Source organism: Genypterus blacodes, unplaced genomic scaffold (assembly GCF_046128005.1).
Source record: "Genypterus blacodes isolate CSIRO-AG114 ecotype Tasmania unplaced genomic scaffold, CSIRO-AGI_Gbla_v1 ptg000003l_1, whole genome shotgun sequence".
In the NCBI taxonomy this organism is placed as follows: domain Eukaryota; kingdom Metazoa; phylum Chordata; class Actinopteri; order Ophidiiformes; family Ophidiidae; genus Genypterus; species Genypterus blacodes.
The window spans coordinates 808,266-830,363 of record NW_027466817.1 but is presented as its reverse complement, the minus strand read 5'-3'; the positions used below and the strand labels follow the sequence as shown (position 1 = coordinate 830,363).

At 41.7% G+C, this 22,098-nt stretch overlaps 1 protein-coding gene across 1 annotated transcript in view; it reads left to right on the top strand.

Annotated features, from left to right (window-relative positions):
- Positions 1-215: 215 nt before the first annotated feature.
- The window catches only part of LOC142992657 (calsyntenin-2-like), a 126,056-nt gene continuing 104,173 nt past the window's right edge, over positions 216-22,098 (top strand). The window contains 1 exon segment of the mRNA XM_076143163.1: positions 216-384. Within this exon segment, the coding sequence (XP_075999278.1) occupies positions 216-384 (169 nt within the window).

The window sequence follows — 22,098 nt, the reverse complement described above, 5'->3', positions numbered from 1 at the left end:
TTCTCATCTGGCAGCTCAGTGGTGGCCATTGATCAAGCCTTGGCGCAGTGTTGTGAAACCTGCGGGGAACATCTGAGTTTAGCGAGAAGAGTATGTTTCAGGAAAAGGAAATTGGTGGCCCTTGCCAAGAGCAAAATGAAATATGTGAGGATGCTGGGCTTGTGCGTGTATCTGTCGTGTCAAAGCTAAATCTCTCAAATCGAGGGCAACGTTCGATGTAAAAACTGAATTTAACCAAGTTTCTCCTTTCTGTCTCTTCAGTGAATAAACACAAGCCGTGGATTGAGACGTCGTATCACGGGGTCATCACTGAAAACACTGATGTGGTTCTGCTGGACCCCCCTCTGGTGGCTCTGGACAAAGATGCCCCGATCCCCTATGCAGGTATGATGATTTCCATGTTGATGGAAGGAAAGTATAGCTGCAGGATATAATTTCACTAAGGATATGAACCTTCCTGTTCTATGATATGACTGTGGAGGAGCTCACTCTGGCTCCATGTGCTCTAACTGCTGCATTGCTTTTTTTTCACACTATTTAAGTGTTGTCCTGCTCTCAACCCGTTTAATCCAATAATTCCCTGTGAGTGTAGATCATATTCACCACTCATATGACACATTTATTTTGAGTGGAATGCGTCCCAAATGTACCCCCAAAGTGATTGAGGACATCACAAAAAAACCCTGCGTGAAATCGGATTAGATCCTTCACACTTTGTGGCCATTCCAGCTTCTAGAGAGGATGCCAGTTCTTGTGGAGTGACGTTAGCCGGAGGCTTTTTGGCAAGCCGGGCAGTCCGTCCCCAGCCAGGCTGCTAATGTGGCCAAGGCCCCAGCATGGGCCTGCAGAGGGGGGCTCAGGCCCACTCACCGAGGCCCTCCAGCAGGACCGGATAGATAGATGGATAATGAGTGTGTGTGTGTGTGTGTGTGTGTGTGTGTGTGTGTGTGTGTGCGCATGTATGTATGCTTATCAAAACATATTTTATGCAATTTGTGTGTGTGTGTGTGTGTGTGTGTGTGTGTGTGTGTGTGTGTGTGTGTGTGTGTGTGTGTGTGTGTGTGTGTGTGTGTGTCTGTGTCTGTGTCTGTGCTGTATGTGTGTCTGTGCTGTATGTGTGTCTGTGCTGTATGTGTGTTTGTGATGTGGCATGGCCTGAGGGGCCTCACTGTAATGGCCACCCTACAGGGAGAGAGAGAGAGAGAGAGAGAGAGAGAGAGAGAGAGAGAGAGAGAGAGAGAGAGAGAGAGAGAGAGAGAGAGAGAGAGAGAGAGAGAGAGAGAGAGAGAGAGAGAGAGAGAGAGAGAGAGAGAGAGAGAGAGAGAGAGAGAGAGAGAGAGAGAGAGAGGGGGGGAGAGAGAGAGAGAGAGAGAGAGAGAGAGAGAGAGAGAGAGAGAGAGAATGATGAGACAATAGGGAGGGTAGCTGGCTGACCAGTGTAAGTCCTCATTGGAGACTGACAGTGACACAACAAACAGACACACACGCACATTCACACTGACAAGCTTACGTCGTCATGCTCACACACAAACACACTCACACCTACACGCATAGCAGGTAGAGAACACAGGTATCACCGGATTTGACGGTGCAGCGAGATGGAGAGATTTCTCAATAAATTAATAAACAAGAACAAACATCAACATTCTGTCACACTGCTCTCGCTTTCCTCTCTCTATCTGTCTCTCTCTCTCTCTCTCTCTCTCTCTCTCTCTCCAGCCCTTTTCTGTTCTGCATCATCACTTCATTTCTCCTCTGCCACTCCCTTGTGTCCTCTCATCACCCAATCCTATCAGGATTATTTTCATTTGGTGTTTTTTTCTCATCTCACCATGCCTATTTCTCTTTGAGCTATAACAACACACCCACACATCACATACAAATAAACAAGACACACACACACACATACACACACACACAATCTGCACTGGCACCTCTTTTTCCGCAGCCGTCCAACCAGGCATACACCATTCAGGGCAGAGACAGTTAGTCAGTAATTAACTGCAGCAAACTCTGCCTTCCTTCACTAAATTGCCTGGGTTGAGTGGCAGGGCAATACAGAGGTAATCTCATTAATTAGGGGCAGGTAGGTTTTAATTACATCCAGGACACAGACATGTAATGGCTGACTGACAACGGTCACACTGTCCAAGTGATGGCAGCAAAGAACCAAAATGGCCGATTTTATGAGCCTAGAAAGTTATCTCACACAAAACTCACACATGCAGAGACACACAAGTAGAATTAGAGCATTGAGGGTGAAATTGAAAATGAACTAGAAAAGATCAACAGCTTTCATTCTTTGCTTCCAGACAGAAACATGTCACTTGTCCATTTTTATTTTTCGTTACATCACAGCAAACCTGTCCACTAATTCAGTCAGTTTGCTGCGTCGAACCACTCATCAAAATCCACTGGTCTGGAACAACGGGGAAATTTGCCACTGTTCTGCCTGAGCACCTGAGCTCAAACACTGACATCAGCCATCAGTGCAGCTCCACAGGCGTCACAGACACACAGACAGAAAGAGTGACATGTCAGTATGCCTAGGCTCATTCTGTGCATGTTAGGTTTGATCATGTATTCACAACCTGGTCTCATTTAGTAGAATAAGACATGAATTTGATTCTATTCTGAAACAAACAACAACAATCCAGCCTTCTGATTGCTCTATGCTGGTTTGTCTTCAGATAGAAGTTAGAAAATATGATCACAAACAATGTGTTTACATGTTGAAGCAAAAGTGAATGTTTGACAAGCTATCATTTGTCACTGTCACTTTCCATTTCTGGTTATTACATTGGCAGCAGAAAAAGCAGCATCCACACCTGCTGAAGTAATCAGGTCCATGGAGAAATGACAGAGTGGTGAGATTGAAGTAAATATTACGCCCCCACAGACTGCAGACAGTGATCTTTTTTTCAGGAATGCCTAATGCCTGAATTATAGGAATCTTATGGGATCAAAATGAATTCCCACCACAACCACACATGTTGGCCCTGTGGTGTGTGGAGAAGCACACACAGTTTGGTCCCAAAAGCACTAAAACAGCACAAAAACAAATTCCATTTAGAGCAAGCAAATAAAAAGAATGACAGAAACATAAGTACCTGAAACAAAAAAAGAAAAATGGAAGAAATTATGGAAACAGCCTGGGCATTTCTTTTGCAGAAACACTGTACAAGCACTGGAGGTGCCACAGATCAACAAGTTCATCCATCAGGTTTACAGTGCCAATGTGCCACCATAGCTGATATTGTTACATTGATTCCTTCTGTTTCAGTCAGCTTGGTGCCTTGAATGAGAGGTGCAGCTGAACGCCCACAAGAAGCTCGGAAAATAAATGCAAATATTAATTTGGTGATATTGAAATAGAAATACTAATCAGTATAAATAAAGTAATTAAAATATTTCAACATTTTACAGGGAAGCAATTCAACTTCAGGTGCCAAAAAGAAAAGATGGTGTGACACAAAACACAAGAGAAGGTGTCATATAATAAATCCCAAACCACTGCAACTCCTCTTTAGTGTGCTGAATATTTTCTTTGGATGTGGAGAAAATGATTTATCTGTTTTTAGTGATTGAACTGTGTTTTCAGCACCAGGGACAGTGCCACAAAATGCGAACATTAATACACCTTTGCTAATTTGCGCCTACTGTCCAGAGACAGAGAAATTTAATCCCGAATTTACCCCCCTGCTGTTTGTGGGACACTTTACTAAATTCAATGAAAGATGTAATTAACTGCACTTATAATACTCCCCCCCGTTATGATACATAACATGCATGTTTTTGAGAGTAGAATGAGCCAAACCTGCAGCCCAAACCAATACAAAAGGTTTATAACATCTGTTTCTCACTGTCCTCGCTGGTCCCCAGGGTTTTCCCAACAATGTCAGGTTGGGAGGAAATATTAAACATGTCGAACATGTGTGCAATTTGCTATTGTTGTGGGCATGACAGGCCTCCAAGCAGGTCAGAGGAAGTACAATACACTCTCAACAGACCAAAACTAACCGCATTGTGTGTGTCTATGGAATAAGTCCATCGTATTAGGTCACGAGTGCAGATACACAAATTCATTCAGGCCTTTCCATTTGCAACTAAAAGCATTGATACAGTGACGTTCTTCAGTGAAACATGAAGTGATTCAGTGTAGAATTTAGGGCTTAAACTGTGCAACAAAATACATGAACCTCTAAGTGATTTTATCTTTTCTCTTATATTTTTTCTCCTTTTTTTTCCAGTTTAATATGCGTTAATTAATTATTGATAGGGTGAATTATTGTTGGCCACAGCTCTGCTTCGGTGTACAGACACCCACTGTGGTCTACACATCTGAGATATAAAAAAAAAAAGGCAAACCACATTAAACTATTCACTTTGCTTTCCACTGTGCAAACCCAGCTTGGTAACAACTCTTTTCAAGTGGCCATCTATGATTTTTGTAGTGGTGGATAATAAATCAGGCTAAGTTGGTTGTCCATTAGGTTATGAAGTTGAAGTGGCTGTTTTAAGAGGCCGCTACTCTGAATTGAATAGGCTTTATTAAGTGCTGGGTTAGAAAGGTTAATGGGCAAAAACTGTGCTGAGTGGTGTTATTTGACACAGGTTGGCCACTTGTCAGTCAGTGATTGTTTTACATCGCGACCATACACAGACGCAGACGCCCACACATTGTCCTGTAGCATAACATCGTATTCATATGTCAATCTTTTCCACTTTCACTGCTCCCCGGGGACCTGTGGCGTTTGCATGCCTGCAACACTAATGCCTCATCACTGCCCTCCATACGTTACATGCCACTCAATCAACCAAATGGCAATTTGGACAGGTTCACAAGGACACCTTGCGTCACCACACACGCCTACACACAGATCCTCGCTCATAAAAAATGATCTGCTGCACCGATTTTCGTTGATTGCCACCGGGCGGCCAAAGAAACAGGGTGGAGGTATTGATTGTCATACAAGACTATCAGAAATGTATCTGTTCGCTGCCTACCTGTCGTTGCATGTTAGTATTCGGAATAAAACCGTAATCATGCTGTGCAATGAGTTGTTGTTGCTGGTTGAAGGACTGGTTAATGTTATGAAACAGACATGCAGGATACACTCGGTCAGAGGCCGGGTCGTTATTAGATACACTGATACAATCCAATATAAATCCCTTGCTATAAATCAATTCGACTCAAAGGTAAATGTTTATAGTTATTGCTACCATGATATAAGACTACACTGTACTCAGTGATGTGTCTGATATTCTTCAGTTGTGAGTGCGCCTCCATTACAACACAGATGCAACAGCACAGACAAAGGCCCATTTTGTGCAATTGACCTATGTGCAAGTGGTGTGAAACAAAGTATATCTTGACACCAATATTCCAATGGACGGTGGAAGTGATTCAGTAAAACACAAACCAGGTGCAAATGAGCTTCACAATACGAGCAACTGCACGCGCCATGTTTGCTCATGGTGATGTGCCGTCGTGCAGTTTGTGCTTTTTGACAGAGCTGGAGATTTGTTATCCAGCTTTGTTTCGCAATCATTCATATCAAATGAGAAGTCAGCAGTAATCAGCTTATTCCTGCTGTTTTATGATGTCTCTGATGTCTGAGCAAACAGAATGCTAATTATTTACTGCATAAGCAACTGTACCTCTCTAGATATTAATAAAATTCAATTATCTTTGGCCTTGGCTTCCTTCAGAGGGTCCTCCAGCTTAACAGCACTTTTGAAAACAGCAGGTTATATCGCACCCGTAATTCTCTGACAATTACTGCTGTAAAACACAGTAAATAAATAAGAGTAAACATACAGCCTGGTTAATGTGCTGTGATTAATTAGCCTCTCACTGTCCGTCTGATTGGGAAACAGATCTCCGGCTAATTACTCAAAGTATTTCATAAACAAGATAGCAGTTAGCAAGGTGAGGCATGTGGGCAGATAAGCATGAACAAGGTGTCGCGTTCATTAACGAGGAAGGAAGTACAGAAGGATGAAGGAGAAGGAGTAGCGTTTGTTTTTATACTTTTCACAGTTCTAGTGCAATTCATCAAATCAAACCCTAATGTAACTGATATTAAATAGTGAATCCAGTCAATAGGGTTCGTGAGATGTCATAATACACTGCATTAATACTGCCAAAAGCTCATTATTCAGGGTGTAAAATGAACTTATCATCTATAAAATGGTATAAAAAGGGAAAAGGGCAACTGCAACTGAGTTTTATCCGAGCTTATTATGACAATTATAGTTATGATGTTAAAGGAAGGAGCTTTGTGCATTTTAAAGCTAATCGCACCGACTGAATGAAAGAAATTAGAGAGGCCAAAGGACGACTGCTAATGAGGGAGGAGATATTTTTATATTTTTATCGAGAGAGACCTTTTCGTTTCGTGCTGTGAGACGCTTTTAATCCATCAGCACTTTTTGATCATGGATTCCTCCTCCTTACAGCTCTTCTACTTCTTTCCTCCCACTCCCTATTCGCATTTGTGTCCTTTTTTGATCAAATCATGTCCCACTCGTCAAATGTCGTCTGTTCCCAGTGCATTCTGGGGATGCAGCAGCCCTGCTTTTACCTTCTACTGACACAACATTGTCCACAGCAGGTCCATCATATCAAGCTTCCAATGTAATAAAATCTATTTTGGATATAAAGCGTGATTGGCCAATAGGAGATAAATGGACAGAATTGTATGACAGTAGAAGTTTTGTTCCAGTTAAGAACCCAACTGCCTACACAGCAAACCTGTTAAGTTAAACTCAGGTATGAGGTTACTCAGCGATACTTGTTATTCATGCAAATGTATTTCAAGAAGATTTAAGCAGGAAAGCAAAGGCAGCATAATAACTATCTGGCTCTTGGCATTCAGGAAGCCTTAGACTTTGGCTTCAAGACAATAGAGCCATCACTCTGCCATTGTTCACATACTCATTTATTAATGAAGTACTGAAATGCAATCTGCTTCTTCACTGAACCACACAGATGAGGGAAATAGTCTTTGTAATGAGATTTCTTTTCCCAGGCTTTTAGCGTTTTGTCTCTTGACAAGTCACAGAGCTGATGAGGGGCGGCGGTGGCCATAAGGGTAAGCAGGGCCAGCTTTGGAGTGTCACCACCTTCCCCTGTGTCCTTTTTAAAGAAGGTTACAGGGAAAAAAAGATTGGAATGAAAACATTTCCAGTCAACTACACCCTGCTGTCATAGAATAATAGCACATTTGCTTGTATGGCGGAGCGTTCAATTCTCAACATCAGAAAGTCATTTGTGAGGCTTTTGCCCATCTGCACAGTATGCTCCATCTGTCTAGTGGGTGTGTTTGCTTCCGTTGACTGTGTCAACGAATTTCTTCTGTTAAATGACTGTATTGGCATTCCAAAAACTTCTGAAAACAACAGATGTACGCGTTCTTCCTGCATATGTTCAGGTGAAGTCATCTCACTGGAAGCCTTAGAGCAGTTCAGTACCTACAGTGTATATACAGTCCTACTGATGCGACTCCAACGTGTTATTATAGATTCAATTTTGGGTAGAGGTGCATGAGTTAGTGGCTTAAATGTCACGCACCTCTGCCAGGAACTCTCACGGGAGCCATGATATTGCTGAATCGACATGATCGATCATCTTTGACGCACATACACACACATAGAGAGAGAGACAGAGAGAGGGAGAGAGAAAGAGAAAGAGGCAGAGCGGGTCAAAATGTTCCACTGTCCTGTTCTTTACCTCTTCCACCACTCTGTAATCCAAAACAGTAATTTTGTTCAATAAATCTAAAATAGTTTCAGACAGTTGAAGCAGATACAGTTTTGTGTTTGCAGAAAATGTCATATCCATCCAAGTGAGACCGCTAACACTACTTTATGGCAACGGGCAACATACAGGCACAGCAACATAAACTGTGGGTCAAGATGTGTTTGTAATTACAACCGGTGCTGCATTTCTATGAACAATCCATAAGAGTCATGAATGTGTTATCAGTTGCAATTCCCTTTGATTAGATTGATGCCACATTTGCTGGTGCGTACCTGTGTGTTTATCTTTGTTTACAGGCACATATATTCGCTGTCAGTTTATTTGTTGATGATTATTATTCATGCCTAAAGGCTTCCAATTATAGTGTCAGCAAACTGTCGGGGGAGCTTCTCTTGGGATTTACGCATACATTGACAGGAAATTTACCCAAGAACACTGAAACAGAGTTCTGAGTCTTCAGCATATGAGACACAGAAGATGTTGCTGTTTGAAAAACTTCCTATTGAATCTCACAGCACTTGAAGTAACCCTCTGTAGTAGACAAATTTTGTTTTAGCAGTTTGTCAATATCACATTCATCACTTGCCAGTACATCACTGCTGTGCTTCAAAGACTTAGCAGGTTCGTTTGATATGCAACCTAAACGTAGAGGTCCACTCTGTCTATCCCTGAGTACTCCCTTTCATAGCACCGCAATCTCTGATACAGCTGCCTGTCCTGTCATCAAACCATCCCTTATGACTTTCTGTCCTGCGTTCTGAAAAGGACTTCCTTTGAAACCTGACAGCTTGCTCTTGGCTTTAATCCCACCTTCGCTCGTATCGTCATGCGGTCGCCTTCTTTTTCTGCTCTTTCTCTTTGGAGCTGAAGTGAAAACCACAGGACACACACTCCTGAAAGCTCTCATTTTGTGTTCATATATGTGTGAATCAGGCGAGATTTTTGATATTGGAATAGTGAGACAGAATGGTGAGAGCAATTAAGCATGAACTTTTGCACAAAACGTTCAGACAGTCTGGTTCCTACAGAAAGTTCCTTTGAACTGTGCTTCAAGTTCCAGCACACTGCTTACAAATGACAAAAAACACTTCTTTAGAATGCTCGAATAATGGGTTTTAGTTTTGAAGGAATGTTCTTCAGTCCCTGAAAAATGTACTGAAGTTTTTTCTATTTTGCAAAAGCTTCTAATTATTCAAGTTCATGTTTTCTCAAATAGCAGATTGGTCAGACTGATAAACGTCATACACACAGGCAAGTGGACTTCTGTTACACCACACTTCATTACACACATCACTAAACAGTTACTTTCCAACCAAGTCCTTGACTAACATTGGCACTGGCCTTGGCGCTTCGTTTCTCATTCATTCACTCAATCCCCCTCTTGTAATCACTCACTATTTCACACTCACACACTCACAATGACGTCTGTAGAGTTTTCACTGAATGTGCAAAGTCCTCGAACAAGGGCAAGAAATCGTTTGTCACGCTGAATGAAAAGGCAACATTACATTACTATCATTTGGCAGACGCTTTTATCCAAAGCGACTTACATTACATTACCACCCTTCGCAGAGGGGGGAGCAATTGAGGGTTCGGTGCCTTGCTCAGGGGCACCTCGGCAGGGGCTCGAACCAGCGACTCTCCTGTTCCCAAGCGGAAGCACTACCCACTGAGCCACTGCCTCCCACTGCAACACACTGCAGTTATTAAATATCACCCAGGAGAGAGCGCGGACCATGTGACTCAAAGGAAAATCTCCTTTTGATAGAAATATAACAGACAGATTACAGTGAATGTAATACTAATCCCTCACACACACACATCCACACAGTTAATTCCTGAATGGCTCCATATGAGAGCACAGAGGTCATTGCAACATCAGTCCGCAAAACCTCTCGCTCACGTAGCCTTACATCTTGATCACTACAGATCTCATTTGCATTCTTTGCTTCTCCACATTTACTGGCTAACACTTATTTGCCAAAGGGAGATGAGGAGAATTTGAGGCTTTGCGTATTCCTGTCTACAGGGGAATTACAGCGACACTCACAATCAGAACCCCACTACAGCCTCATCAGGTTCCTCTACGTATCCCCTGCATGGTCCTTTATCATCTTTTCTTTACATGTCATCATAGTAAGTATAATTTCCCCGTGTTTGCTCTCAAATGAATCAAAGACTCAATTAACTAAAGGAAGACACGATGGAAGGAGGTGGGGCTGGGTGCACAGGGAAGAGGATGATTGCTGAAGAGGATAGAAAACACTCAGGAAATGATGATGAATGGGCTAAACATTGAGAAACTTCATTTGCCAGGACATGGGAAGTGATGTAACAATCCCTCATCATAATTGGTAGAAGACGTGCAAAGAAAGTGTTTTTGCAGCAAAAGATGATGAAATATGCTTGTGGATTAAAGGTGGTGGCAGTTCTACGATATTTTATAGTAACTGATTAGAAACACAACAGGGAGATATTAGTAATCATTAATATCTTTAGGTGATGGATAATCTCGAGCAGACTGTGCATCAAGGCTTTTTGTCTTAGAGGAGAAAGTACACACTGGAGTTATGATTTTACCTTAGAAGCAAGAGAAAGCCAAACAACTACAATGTCATTGAATGACGTGATGTCATTGAATGAGTGATGATACACTCTTAATGGATTATTATTTTTGTCTGTATAGTTCCTGACCTCAGTTCTAGTGCCTTAACTACACTCATACACGGACACACTCAGACATTTTTGCTTTTCACAAGACCATTCTAATTGAGCACTTTGGGTGGAAAATGTATTTCTGAACAATGTTGAAGTTTCAGAGTGGAAGTAAATGATGTATACAGAGAGTAAAGGAACAAGGGGATGCGGGGGCGGGAGGGCTTGTCTGCCTCCTGTGCATCGTCATAGTGGTTTCCAGAGGAACGAACAAAACTGAAGCACCTGGTTGAGATGGGAGTAATTGGGTGGAGAGAAGCAAGGGAGGGAGAAAGAATTAGAATGACATGACAGAAATTCAGATTAATCTTTTTTACCTTGTAAACCTGGTATAGGTCTTCTTGTAAATGGCATGTTGCAGGTCCCTGCAGTGAGCCGCTTACGAAATGACTGAGAATTAAGTGTACAAGATTGGCCACCGGAATCCAATCTGCTCCCAGCCTCCTCATTTTGTAAAGTTGACAATGCCTGGGAACTTGTGACAGTCCAATTAAGGACATTTGCATATCTGGTGTCTTAAATTATTGTCATCCACTGGAGCATAAAATGGAGGTGCAACTCTGGAGGAGATAGTCATGATCTGTACTCGTGTACCATTGAGCAGTAGTGCTGAGTGTGTCTGTGTGTGTGTGTGAGGTGGTTGTGTGTGTGTGTGTGTGTGTGTGTGTGTGTGTGTCTGTGTATGGTGAGTAAAATGAGCTGACATCCATATCCATATCTGCATATAATTGTAGATATTCCCTGTGCTCGTTCTGTGGCTCTTCATTCCTCCTTCACTATCTTTCTCTCCCAGGCATTTTTTACTGTTCCCTTTTACTCCTCTGTCTCTGTAACTGCTTCCTTTCTTACCACCTTTGCCATCAACTTTATCTCATGCTCTCTGCTCTATTTGTGCTTTTAATAGAAGCAACGCAGCTCACCATTAAAGGCATTTTAAAATTTTATCTCCAAGATTAATTGACAGACTATATTGGTGTGAACCGTAGTTGTAAAATGCTCCATTACCACAAACAATTGTTTTTTTTCCAGTAACAGACAGTAAAATACATCTATGAAGCCATATGAAACCCTTTATAACCTCTTACTCTCTTACTATATTTGCCTGAGGCCTGAGTACAGTTCAGCCTTATCTGACGGGGACACAAGTACAAGAATAAACATTTAACATTCAGGTGAAAGGTTGAGGTTTCTTTGCATCAAACCCGTCAGCCTCCTATACATCCTTATGTGAATGGGATATGTAATGGACTCCTGATTCAGTGAATGCAACTCTGTGTAATTGTGATAGTTTATGATCATTATAGGGCAATTACGTCTTGCACATTACAAATATCCCGCTGCTTATTGGATGGGGATTCCTTGTGGGAGAGGAAGGCTGATACTAGTTAGAGAATATTAAATACTCATGATCATGCTATTTAGTTTTTGGAGAAATTGCAGGTCAAGAACCACGGCACAGAAAGTCCTCTGGTGAAAATTGTCAGTGATCTGAGCCCAAGTGTGTATATTCAAAAAGGTTTAAAATGTTTTCATTGGTATACAAGTTTTTAAATGGTCCCACCGACATTAAAGAAGCTCTCATATATTAAGTGCTTTCATGATGGCTCAGATCCTTCAGTGCAGTTCTGTTACCATAACATATGTTTAAAATGACACAATTCTTCTACTTCATCTGCCAAATTGCCTAGTTTAATCTACTATTTTGCCTTTATTTCTCGGACATGTTTGACTCACAGGTAAATAGCATGTAATTATATTTGAAATACCAATTAATAAAGTAGCAATTAATCTTTCAAGATCTGCAGAGCACTCACTCATGTTTGGCCTTTAAAAACTAGTAATTACAATTTCTGCTTTTTTTTTAGATCGGTAAATTGTTTTTCTAATACATTTTCTTACTCCATGTACTGGATCTCATTGACATTCAGTATTTTCTACACAACTGCAAATGAACCTGGTTGAAGAACAATTTTCTGCTGCTGCCTTCAGCAATATAGCAGCATCAGGTGCTGTTTGGTTCGGTTGATGTAACAGGGTCCATATTTTATTGTCCGTATTTTTTCATCCATATTTTTATTAGATTTCCTGTCTGGAAAGCTGTACCAAATTAGCACAAATACTTTCCAGAACTATCTCCAAATGTACCCGCCCTAGACTACCACTGTGGTAGATATTCTGCTTTTCCACACAGTCACATTTGAATTACATTCAGCTCTCATTTTTATAGGTTTTCACTCTCAGCTTTGTGTCAGAACAGCATGAAGAAGCGTGTTATTGGTTAAAGTCAGGAGGAATACTTCTAGCCATTCAGTGACAAGTCTGGTAAAAAGGCTCTCTCATCCTTGTGATTGTGGTTGCAGTGTTTGAACTCTGCGGTTCCCCAACCTGGTCCACAGCACACAACATTTTCCCATCTCTCTCTCTGCTCTATCCATATTCGATTATCAAGATCAGAGAGGCACCAACTCTTGATCGTGTGAACACACCTGCTGGCTAATCAGTTTAGGGCCAAGCACAGAGCTATGGAGATTGAGAAACACTGATCGTGATACCTCCCCCTGGCCGCAGTAGTTTCAAATATTAGATGACTGATTGAGTCTCTCTTGAGGGGCAGGTGGGCAAATCTCAAGTTCATTCAATTCTTCCTCTGCTATGAGAGTAACATGTTTATTTGCCATTTGTTGAATAAACAGGAAGATTTCAGTCTTCTTTATCACTGTGATTATTCAGGGGGATAGGTGAATCATCTCTTTCTCCATCCTTTGATTTTATTACCGGTAAATTGCCATTTCCTCTCTCCGTGGACTCTTATTCCAGCACCTTTGGTAACCCATAAATTGTGACCGATCTGCACTACTTACCGGCATGAAGTGGCATGATAACACCTCAATATCTTAAGGATCATATCATGTGTAGTGTTCTAGAACGACGAGTCTATGGTTGATCATCTGTCACAATTTATGTATGATTAGCTAAATGAGGTATGTTTATTCAATCAAAACAGAGGAGACACCAACTCTTGCTCTCAATCAAGTGAACACAACTGATTTAGCTCATCAGTTGTGGATAGAGCAAGGAGATATGGGAAATATGCAGACCACAATTGAGAAACACATCTTCAGGTGATTATCTGTTCTCATAGCAGAGGAGGTTACATTTTTGTACACGTTTACGTGGAGGTGATGATACAACCTGAACAAGCGTCGCTGCATTTCAGTCTATCACTGATGACCTTCATCATTTTTCAATCAGCATTAATCTTGCAGCAACAATCGTGACAATTTCTACCAAAGAATAGCAGAGATCTTCATTTATCCTATTACAGCTCACATTTTTGCAGAATCTAGTGTCAGAAGCAAACGAAATACAATGCCCCCTTGAATATGATAGAATGTAACACCTGTCTCTATTATTACAGTTTGTCAAACGGTGGTAATGGTCTCATTTGGTCCTGTGTCATTCTTTCCACTGTAATCCAGAACAGAGAGCCTTTTCAGTCTGGCCTTAGAAACCACTCTGAGAAAAGTACATTAGTCTTATACAGCAGCATATTTATTTGACAAGGGGCCTGCGAGGTGCCCAGTATAGACACAGACAATATTAACCCAACAGCCATTCTGACCCTTTTATATAGGCAAGCTGCTGTCACGGTAAATCTACACCTTCCATCAGTGTTATCACAGCCAGGTCAGCTCCTTGATGATGACACTCAGTGATATGCTTGCACACTTTGACCTAAAGCACTCAAGTTAAAAAATGTAAGAACACAACCTGGCCCAGGAATAATGTAGAACTTTTTCACTCTTATAAAAGCCTGTAGAACCGTGTGCCAGAACCACTTGTATGCATTAATATATGAAAGAGGAACACTAACGGTATTGTCTTTTCAAAATTCATGCCAGATGCGTTTATCCAAAGTGACATTTACATGAGGCATGTAGCATCCCAACCTGCTTGCTTTTGGATTATGAGGAAACTCATGCAGACACTGAGGGAAAAGGCAAATATAACAAAGGATTAGAATCGAACACCTTCTCATTCTGTATATCTATATGCATCTGGAAACTTCTATTATCCTCTCTAAGAGGCAAGGAGTAATTTGTTTTCCAATAAGTAAACAGCACAGCTAAATTGAAATGTGGCATAATGTGAAATGTGCTTACTTGTTTCTCAGATTTAGAAAAGATTTGCTTTTGTCCTCTGCACTGATGGTTACTTCCTATGTTTTCATATAGCAGGGATGACCTCACATTAAATTAAATCGCTATAGCCCCGTTGTATCTTTAAACCGGCAAATGTGTGTTTCTGTGGGAGTTAGTTATCTTAACGAACAAAAGCTTATCCGCTTCAAGCAAGGTACAAATGTATTTACACATATTAAACAATCTATCAGGCATTGCTCTTTAAAATTCACATTAAATAGTTGAATGGAGACGTAGCTCCTATGAGTCTTGCAGGTGGAGTTGAGAAATATGTGGTTCAATTTGTCCCAAGGACCAGGATTAATAATTAAGTTTATTAAAAACACAATTACCAGAACAGAGTTGTGAATCTTGGATGCTCTACTGGCTGAGTGGACCAGGCTATGCAACACACACAAACACCTAAACGCCTAATATATACAGTATGTGGTGGTCTGTGCAGCTAAAAACTATACAAGACTCCATAGAATTTGCTTTCCCTTTTTTAGTAGTTCCTCGTGGAGTTGTCATTTGCACTAATACACACAATTACCCGTTCAACCAGCGAGACCTTATTTGAAGACTGCAGATACACACAAGGTGCAGTGGGATAGTGGAGCCGGACACATTAGCCTCCTCTGCAAATTGTGGTTACCCAGAAACCCCCTCTCTGGCTCCCCACATAATTACATGCTGCAGCCTCAAATGGACACATTTATAGGGTAGCCAACTGTTGATGAGCAATTGTCAAGGATTTTATCTTGTGCATTTAATCACAGTCTTGGACTTTACAGCCTAGTTCCCTACACCACCTCTGCCGTGCTCCAAAAATAAAAAGGACTGCTCATTTTCGAGGGGTGCCTTGTGGCTTATCAGAGGTGATATGCTGTCTTCACTCCCCCCAGGGCTAAAAACTGAATGCATTAGTAATGAATCACCCCGCAACCGTACCCTAGTGGACAACAATTTGTGTCCATCCCTATCTGCTAACTCGGTCTCTTCCGCCACTCCTATGCAAGACCTAAGGGATCTCTGGAATACACCACACCAACCAGGGGGTGGGGGGAGTTTTGTCAGTGCAGATGAGAGTTGGCAGCCATTTTAATACCATATGTTGGTAAGACATGCAACGTTACCCTGCCCATCAACATTATCGCAGTTTATTAGGGTTCCACCTTATCTGACAGCTGAACAATTGTTTTACTTATCCTGTTTCCTGATAGTGTCTTTTTCATTCTGCCAGCTCTTCCTCGTCATTTTCTCCCTGCCTGATCCCTTTTGAGATACTGACGTTTACATGCAGACTGAGGAATATGGAAAAGACTCTCCATGGCGCACTCCTTCATTGGAGCTGTCATACTTCATTGAAATGAAAAGCCAGTGGGAAGCATACGAAGCTGCACCAAAAGAAATCAGAGGGTAAAACTGCACGAGCGAGAGCAAGAAGAAGGGTTCGGGCGTTTATCATCATCCACTTGACACACAGGAGAGGCGACAAGCAGTGGTGATAAAAGAGACACGGCGAGTGATAAATGTGGCTGGAGTGTAAACTTTAATGGCCCAACCTTGGATGGGAGCAATTTGCCGATATTTAATTAACTGTAATGTGATCAATCAGAGTGTTAAAGGATGGAGCTGTTCCGGTGGGGCAGACTGTCAGCCTACACTCGTCCTATAGCTCATTTAGCCTTGAGGAAGCTCGAAGGAACAGCGGCAATCAACAAAAGGGAAGTTATTCGCGTCACTTTTGTTGATTGCCGCTTTTCCTTGCCTGATCGGATTTTGTTGATAGTTCTATAGAGGATCCTATTGTCACAGCGCTGACAACAACTTTGTCCCAGTTAATCTCACGTGTTGGACTGTTCAGTCAGGCATGAGTGCAGCATCATATTTGTATTGAACTATCTGGATAGGAATTTGTTGAGATTGTCTATGTCTATGTTTTCATATGGAGTCTGCCTTCAGAGTTTATCACTACTCTTCTTCACCTCTACCTACTGTATACGGATGCACTGTGTTCATCAGTACTTCACCCAGAGACTAGATGGTTCCCTCAGCGACTTCCTACTGCTTGTTGCTGTTTTGCTGTGTATAAATCCAGGCTGAACATACGTTTTTAACATGGTGGTTGGTCTGGAGGAGTCTCGTCTCTGGTCAATCAGTAATATTAGGTTTTGTGAGTGCCACCCTGGAATATGCGCTTAAAGGTTCTTGGTGGTGGTGTGAAAGGCATTTTAGCTTTCAACAATCGATTGAATTTGATTTTCCAGTGAACCAGGTTTAGCACCAAGTTTAGGTTTGCTTTTGAACGCAACTCGACAGGTCAGCAGGATCAGTCCCGGTTTACTGGTTTTGGGGAGACCAAGGTATGTGTACCACCCAAACACCTAACTCACTAACCTATTCCCATATTACACACACAGCTGCCAGACGCAAAGGGGATGTTTTCAACCCCTGACTATACAGTTATTTAGCTATTTTTTTTCACCATGACATAATTACTGAGTTACGGGCTGCGGTGACCTCATAGCTACATCCACGATTGTGCTGTCTGTCAAAAATATACTCCATCAATACAATGGTGCCTAAAACTGTCCAGGAAGAAGCACAATGGCCAGGTTTTGTGGAATTTAAATACAAATTGATGGCATGCTGTCTATTATCCCAACCCGTGTTTTCAACTTGACCTTAATACATTATCAGCTCCATGCTTTCTCTTAATTCACATCCCAGTCCATCAGAGCCAAGCAGAGAGACAAAACTGTTTTTCTCCTTTGACAAAAATGACCAAAACATGATTTTGCCAATGAAAGCTTGGCCGATAGAGAAGGTAAGTGGATTCCTACATTAGCAGTAAAATAAAAGTTAATTATATACTGTATAATGAAAACGTCCACTCAAGATTTAGTTTCTCCGCTGCTCTTTTTGTTCCCTTTCAAGCTTGAAAGCCAGGGGAGGGCAGCAGTGACAGGCAGCAGTAGTCATTTGGAACAACACAATAAAGAAAGTGACACAGAGAAAGGTACAGTTTGGTCTTAAGTGGCACCCAAATAGCATGTTGTTACAGGGTGGATTTTATATAATTATGGATCATATAGAATCATACTGGCCAATTACATGTAAATTCAGGATTGCAATGAGATACAAAGAGCTACTCTTGCCTTCTCTGCCTTTTGGTTTTATGAGGCAAAAAAGTAGTTCCATTGTTATATCATAGAATCAATATTGGCTTGTGGATCTGTTTACCACAAATATGCTTAAAGGGTGATTTGTTGATGCAAAAACATTTCTACTGAGTCCTGGTTCACTGTAGGAGTGGGTGCTTCTCAGGTGTGTTCCTTTGATTATATTTTCCCTGCGTTATTATGTTCATGTCCTGGGGAAACGTGGGTCTCTGTGGTTCCTGCTCTTTACCTGACACAGTGGTGCCTCAGGATGGAATATCTGAGTGCAGCACTTTGATATTGTCAACCAGGGCACTTTTAGCCCAACTGACCTCAGGGCCTGAGGATCACTCCTTCAACCATAATGATCCAATAACCACAGACTCTCACACACACATACATACACACACACACACAAACGCGCACACGCATACCTTAAAACCACCACCGCTATAAGTGATTCATTATCACTGATTTATTCCCTGTGGGAGTGTGTGTTAATTACAGTGGGCTAATCAATAATTTCCACTTAACGATGGCTTAGAGGCAAGATTGCGTATGTGTGTTGCACATACCTTGCACATACCTTACCTGTGTGTGTGTGTGTGTGTGTGTGTGTGTGTGTGTGTGTGTGTGTGTGTGTGTGTGTGTGTGTGTGTGTGTGTGAAGTCCCTTGGGGATAAGTAAGTCTTTTCACCTGCATGATGGATGGTGTGAGCGTTTCAGCCATCAACAGTGTTTTACAAGCTATGAGTCCTCGTCTCTCTGAGCTGACCCTGTGACAGTCAGCCTGGAGCTGAGCCAGCAGCTGGCAGGCCTCGACACAGCTGGAATAAAGACTGGGAGAGCCGTTAGTGGAGTGCTTGCAGTTCTAACAACGTACCAAAGTACCTTTTTTGGACCACACATGGGTGCCAGTGAGATGAAACACTAAAATCGATTTTAGAATTTGGAAGTCAGTCAGACTGAGGGCGAAAGTAGGAAACTGGGACTGATTCTGAATGTGATCCAGCAGGATTCGACCGCGCAGCTGAGGGCTGGCATTTCTAACTGGACACACTGATAACCATGCTTGTAAAGTTGACTGGCTTGCTACAACCAATTCCAATGTGCAAAGATTTGGAGAAGCTAACAATTCCCTATGCTGAGGGTTTGCTCCTATTTGTCGTATACTGGATTGTGTGAACAGTGTGGAATTGGATACGTGGAATTGGATTTGCTCAGATCTCTTTCGGGCCACATTCACATGTGGGAATAAATCTGATACGTATCAGAGCTCAACCTGCGTCATCTTTGTTGCCAGTCTAACTCACACATTAGAAATATACCCTTCTGTGTTGTCCTCATAGGACCAGGGTGACTTTCTTCTACAGCCCTACTGGGACATACTGGGATATGAGTTTGAGTTTCTGTCTTATTTGGGATGATTGAAATAAAAATGCTTAGAGACACTGCCTGTGATGAAGATTAGGAAAACCACCAACTGTGCACCATAGCTGATATGGATGGAGAAGCATGTGTATGTGCCAGGGGAGAGGATTAAAACAAAAAGCAAGAAAGAACCGCAGGGGAGGAGGGGGTGTCTGGGGAGTATTTTTAAATCACTAATAATGCTGTGAGTAGTTTTGGTAATTTTACGGATGAAAAGTATCATTTAGCTGCAAACAAATTTGTGTAAGACTCCACAATAATTACAATCTGTGGCTATGATTATGAGGAGGCTTGAGAGTGAGCAGTGACAGGCTTTGAATGCTGCAAATCAGACGTACCAAGGACAAGAACTGCAATAATAACAACAAAAAGGACATTTATGTAAACACATTAACAGTATATTGTCATTGGAGTCTATGCTTGATGCAGATTCTGATGATCACTTGCTGCTTTGTGTTTATTTTATTTACATTTCCGTTATTTATTGAGTCACAAGAAAGCAGTTAGATGGGCGAATGCTTGGAGTTTTAAAAAGTTTGTTAAGAGTTTTTACAGGGGAGTAAAGAGAAGCTTCTAATGGCCAAGGCCTTCGCTAAGTGTCTTTAATGCATTCCGAGACTTTGAAACCAACTGAGAACGCAAAGAATGTGTTATTCCATGACATTTTTAGTTGTTTTTTGCACTTGAGGGTATGTACAGGTGTGGGTGCGTTTATATTGCACCGTGTGTGTCAGTCCACCATGCAGCTTTCTGTTGTGTTCAGTGTAAAACCCAGTGTGAACGGCTTTTAGGTGCTAAAAGTCCCATTGTTCCCTTTGGCATTTTACCCACGTCCTTCAACAGGAGCCTGTCAACGTGGAACTAAAGCTACTGTTCACAGGGTGACTCAGGCCATAGTGGACTGTCGATCACCAAATTGTGCTATCACTCAAAGCAGGCATTTAGTGAGTCAATTTGTCAGCCCCCTAAGCCTCGTGTCCAAGGGCTATCTAGATCTCTCTGCCCCTTGTAATAGAAATCAAATTTAGTTTGATAGATCTACAGCTCTACAGCCCACTGAATGCCCACACAGAGGTATGCCCCTCCCCCACCCATATCTATCCATTTTGTGTCAGCAACAGCCAATATTTTGTTGAGAGCCTGAACCTGAATAGGAAAAATTAACATTGTGTGACAACAGAAGAATCCATAATAACAGGAATTGGCCAAACACATTTGCCTTCATTGTGTGCGAAGTGTTGGGTTTAGGCATGTAAAAGAACATATTTCTAAGGATTTTGTAAAAGCTTTTGTTGAGCCATACTTGATTCTAAAAAATGATGTCTGTGTCTAGCCAGGCACTATATGCGTTGTCTTTGTGGCGGGACAGGAAAAACACTTTAATAATTAAATAGGCACTCATTACTCCTAAAATTGCCCCCATCAGTCAAGGTAGGGAGAGAAAACACCTTACCGGATTACTTTCACATTACTTTCTAAGGGTTTGACTCGTCCTAAATGTGTTTTGGGTAATGAACTAGATGGTGTAGCAAGACATTTGCCAGCATTTGTTGACATAGTGTCCTCATTTACAAACTACTTTCTCCAAAATTATCTATAATGGGGCAAGGGGACGTGCTTCTTTTGCAAACAGTAGGATCTTGGCATGTTTTCTCACAAAGGGCAATTTGCTGCCATAGACAGGTGATTCTGACCAAGGCACAAGAGAGAGAGAGAGAGAGAGAGAGAGAGAGAGAGAGAGAGAGAGAGAGAGAGAGAGAGAGAGAGAGAGAGAGAGAGAGAGAGAGAGAGAGAGAGAGAGAGAGAGAGAGAGAGAGAGAGAGACCTCATATTGCACAAACAGGCCCTTGTAAGTAACGTCTCTTCTGAAAGTCAACTGAAAAGTCTGAATATTTCTTGTTGAAGAACAGAATCAGGACCTCTGAGTTTGGCTTATTCACATGTGTGGAGCTCAAATTTGACACTTTGGCAATGTTCAGCCCATACTCCCCTCCGTGTTACATCATTAAAATGGGGGAAAATAACAAAATGTATCATATGTCCCCATCAAAGTTTGAGAAGGCCAGGCTTATTTGCATATGAGCACCAACCGTGTGCAATTCATCTCTACTCCTGTGTGTACAAGCAGACTATGGCTCATTACTCATCAGCAAATATGATTGTTGTATATAGCAAGTACACATTAGTCTGCTGAAGTCTCAAATGAGAGAACACCATTTCCCCTCAAGGTCCTTTCTTTCACTTCCTCCTCACCGCCTTTCATTTACCACTGACTGCCGAAACAATACAAGCACAAATGAAATGCCTGAACTGAGTAATGAGTGTTGCATTACACAAAACCACAGTCTGATAACCTTTAATGTGAAGCTCAGTTATAAAACTAAGTCAAGGTCATGTAAGTGTATGAAGTTTACGTGTTGTGTTTTGGGAATTACATCCTTGTGTGTGAATTTTGATGATTCATATCAAGTGTACTAATTGTGTATTGCATGCACTCGGAACTGGTTGTTTTTGCTTTACAAAACATTGGAAGCACATAGTCTGAAGCTGCAGATGGTTGTATATGCACTCTCTCCCTCTCTCTCTCTCTCTCTCTCTCTCTCTCTCTCTCTCTCTCTCTTGCTCTCGCTCTCACTAAATTGAAACCTATCAGCTCTCTTGTCTCTCATAATGACACATTTTTGATTATGATGTCTTTCATAATAATTCAAAGTGTCTCTGCTTGTGTCAGAGCTGCACAAGAGAGGATGTGAAATCGGGGTCTCAGATCAGATTGTTTTGATAGCTGTTGGATGTTGCCAATGTGTTTGAGAGAGGCTATTAGATTTCCTTTGCCCCTCTT